General features: G+C 26.4%; 1 protein-coding gene across 1 annotated transcript in view; it reads left to right on the forward strand.

Annotated features, from left to right (window-relative positions):
* Window positions 1-867: 867 nt before the first annotated feature.
* LOC107458436 (uncharacterized) overlaps window positions 868-3,433 on the forward strand; it is a 15,534-nt gene continuing 12,968 nt past the window's right edge. Inside the window, exon 1 of the mRNA XM_052252352.1 lies at window positions 868-1,091. Coding sequence (XP_052108312.1) covers window positions 964-1,091 — 128 coding nt within the window. The 5' untranslated portion in view covers window positions 868-963. The remainder of the gene's footprint in view (window positions 1,092-3,433) is intronic.

Consider the following 3,433-nt stretch of genomic DNA (forward strand, 5'->3'; position numbering starts at 1 on the left):
GAAAAGACAGAATGTTTGATTTTATTTTTTATAACCTTAGTTACATGAGTAATGTTAGATAATTATTTTTTTCAGTCAGAATTAGTTAATTTTTTAAAATTATTTTATTTATTTTAAATTATAAAACTAATAAATAATAAAATTGACTAATATTAATTAATTAAAATTAGTTCTTCGTATTTTTTTCAAGTTATATATATGTTTGCAGGCACATATCTATGCCTAGAGAGATTTTATACTTTTATTTCGTTTTTATTTGTAGCTTTTTCCACCAAGAACCAACGTACAACACTTGCATTGCATGTGCATGGCATTAGCATTTATAATATGATCATGTAAAGCGTCCATTTAAACTTTGATGAGAAGCCACAATAATAATATTAAGGATCATGATGTTCATCTATTAGAGGTCAAGGTTTTTATTGCTCAAGTTCCTAGTCACAACTCACAACACTTCTCATTTCAATTTACCTTCATTGATAAGGAAAACATGTCACATGGTAACCAAACTCCAAAAATTTCCCAATTCCCAATAATGAAATTAGCAAGGCCAATACAATGCATTCAGCAATTAACTTTTGATTTTTTTTATTAACTAACCAATAGTTGCTGACACAACTTGGCATCATCCACGTCATCACTATCTAAAAGCTGGACTTTAATTCATTTCCTAAATTAAAGGCAACACATCTTTCCTCAAATTAAAAGCACATAATCTTAATCTTAGAAAGAAATTAAAAAATAAGGACTAGATAGTAAAAGCTCCTCTTTAAGAGAATCTATGTATATATATGGATCATGAACCTAATCATCATGTATATGGATCATGTCCTTATATATATATATATACAAGTCTTTGGAGAAATATCCATAGAGGCATAGAGCTGGAAAAAAATTATTATTTGGCAAAATTGAATTTGAATTTGGTAGTTATAATTAAGGCAAATCATAATTAAAACAGAAATGGCGAACATGCAAATAGTAGCAGCGTACAAGAATGTTGTGGAGGCACAGTATGTGGAGATGATGGTTCCCTTGTATTCTTATGGATGCGAGAAGAAAATCAAGAAAGCCTTATCTGCTCTTAAAGGTAATTAATTAAATATATAAAAAGTATATACTACCGTTTTTGGTTATGGAAACTGTTTGATGATTTCTTCAGCCATAGTAGTGTCTCTGCGCATTTTAATTTATGTTATTAGCAATGTATATATCTTTTAGAGTTAGTGACATTGTCATCAATTTTCATGATCACAAATTATATCATATCAGTTTAAAAAAGTTTTTTTTAATAATGTGATAAATGATTAAATATTTATGTGAAAAAGAATTCATACCAACACTATATATAATTTGTTGAGGGTTTAAAATTTTTTTCTCCCCAATTTTGGTCTGAGGAGGGGCAATTAGTGCAGTTGAGAAATAATGCTATATATGATGAAGAGTATTTTTCAATGAAGAGTAGTAAAGATTATTTTCTTTTAGAATAAATTATTAAAGTGGTATCCAAAAGTTTATACCGCTAACAAAATAACCTTTAAAAATATAAACGATAAATAAGTTCTTAAATGATTTAAAAATGTGATAAAAATAACCAATAAATATTATACTTTTATCAATAGTACAAAAGATTTTGTATTTAACAAACGACTTTAAATAATTATTTAAAATGTGTAAAAGAATGAAGCAATTTTGATTTCTAGAATATTTTTTTATTTTCTAAAAAAATTTATTTATCATGAAATTATCAAATTTTAAAAATAAAAATATCTTATTTTTTAATAATGTTCAAAAAAATTACATTTTCTAAAATATTTTAAAAAAAATATATATTTAATATTTAATTATTTTGTGACATTTTTAAAATTTTTAGTAATTTATTTGTGGTTCGTATTTTTTAGGATTATTGTTGTCGATGACATAAATTTTTGGATACCATTTTATAGTTTATCCTTCTTTTTATATTAGAAAAATATTACAAGATAAAAGTATTATGTGCACTGCACACTCTAATAAATATTTAATTATAATTTTCACTCTACACTCATGACTCAAATTTACTCTTCGCTAAAATAATTTCTTAGTTGATGGTGATTTTGGGCTACTGGTGATTTTCTCTGAGGTCACTCTCTTTTTGGTATGGATTCTGAGGTCAAGCTTCAAGTAAGCTTTAAAATTAAAAAGTTTGATGCCATTGGGCTATGGCCCTGTGGGCGATCCCCACTATTCACATTTAATTAAATTGATTGATTTTTAACCAAGTTGGGTTGGTCTAGTGGTTAGCTCACTAGTCCGCTTAAGCAAGTGTCGGGGGTTCGAATCCCGCCTTGTGCATGCAGCAACCCATTGGCCAGCGGCAAACCCTTAAATGGAGCTCAGTACCGCGGCGGATTAGTCCTTGACCTATCGGGTTGGGGGATACCGTGGGAAACCAAAAAAAAAAAAATTAAATTGATTGATTTTTGTCACCAAAAAACATTTATTGATTGATTTTTTAGTGAAGTCTATAACAAACCAGCTTACCAGCTTGACAAAATATTAGAAAATTTTGACAACTAGCAATTTTTAATAATTTTAATCTGTATTTAATTAACACAAATATTAAATTATTTTTAACAAGTAAATTTTATTGGTTTATATATATAAATTCTGAGAAATATAAATACAAATTGTATTAATTTATATATATAAATTTTAGTAAATATAAATTATTGCAGAATCTGAAATGATAATATTTACTTGGGCATGCTGTATTATATTAGAAAAAAGAAATCATTAATCAACCAACTAACATAAATCAGGTATTATATTGGTCCTAGGGTTGGTTACATATATTATTAGATTATGCTATCCTGGGTGACTAAAAAAGAAAAACTAATCTAAACTTTTTATTTGTTTTATACTGGAGAGATGAATAATTCTATTAATAGAAACTTAAATAACGGCAAAGGTCAAGAGATGGTAAACTGAGCAACACAACAATGCAAAAACAAAGTTATTCATACATACTAAGTATACATACAAACATAATAGTGATACTATCTAACACATAACATGGTAATAAATAAACTTAAGACGTGTCTAATGGATTTTTTTAAAAAAATAAAAAATTACATTCATTATTTACTGGTATATATATTTTTAAAATTATTTATATTTTTGTATATTATTACTTATTTTGTTCACGTTAAATATATCATTTAATTTATAACTAAAATATATGTATAAACATGATTTTCTCAAGTATGCATGTTAATATCTTCAGTTCCTCTTATAACATTGAATCCAAATTCCAAACCTTTAATATTATTAGGTCCATATCATTTTCCGTGACTTGACTGCTAAACTACCTTTTGATTTATTCGGAAAATTCTTGACACACAATAAAATCATACACATTATTGGAAGAATAAATTAAAAATGAAAATTCCTC

The sequence above is a fragment of the Arachis duranensis genome, chromosome 7, assembly GCF_000817695.3.
Source record: "Arachis duranensis cultivar V14167 chromosome 7, aradu.V14167.gnm2.J7QH, whole genome shotgun sequence".
In the NCBI taxonomy this organism is placed as follows: domain Eukaryota; kingdom Viridiplantae; phylum Streptophyta; class Magnoliopsida; order Fabales; family Fabaceae; genus Arachis; species Arachis duranensis.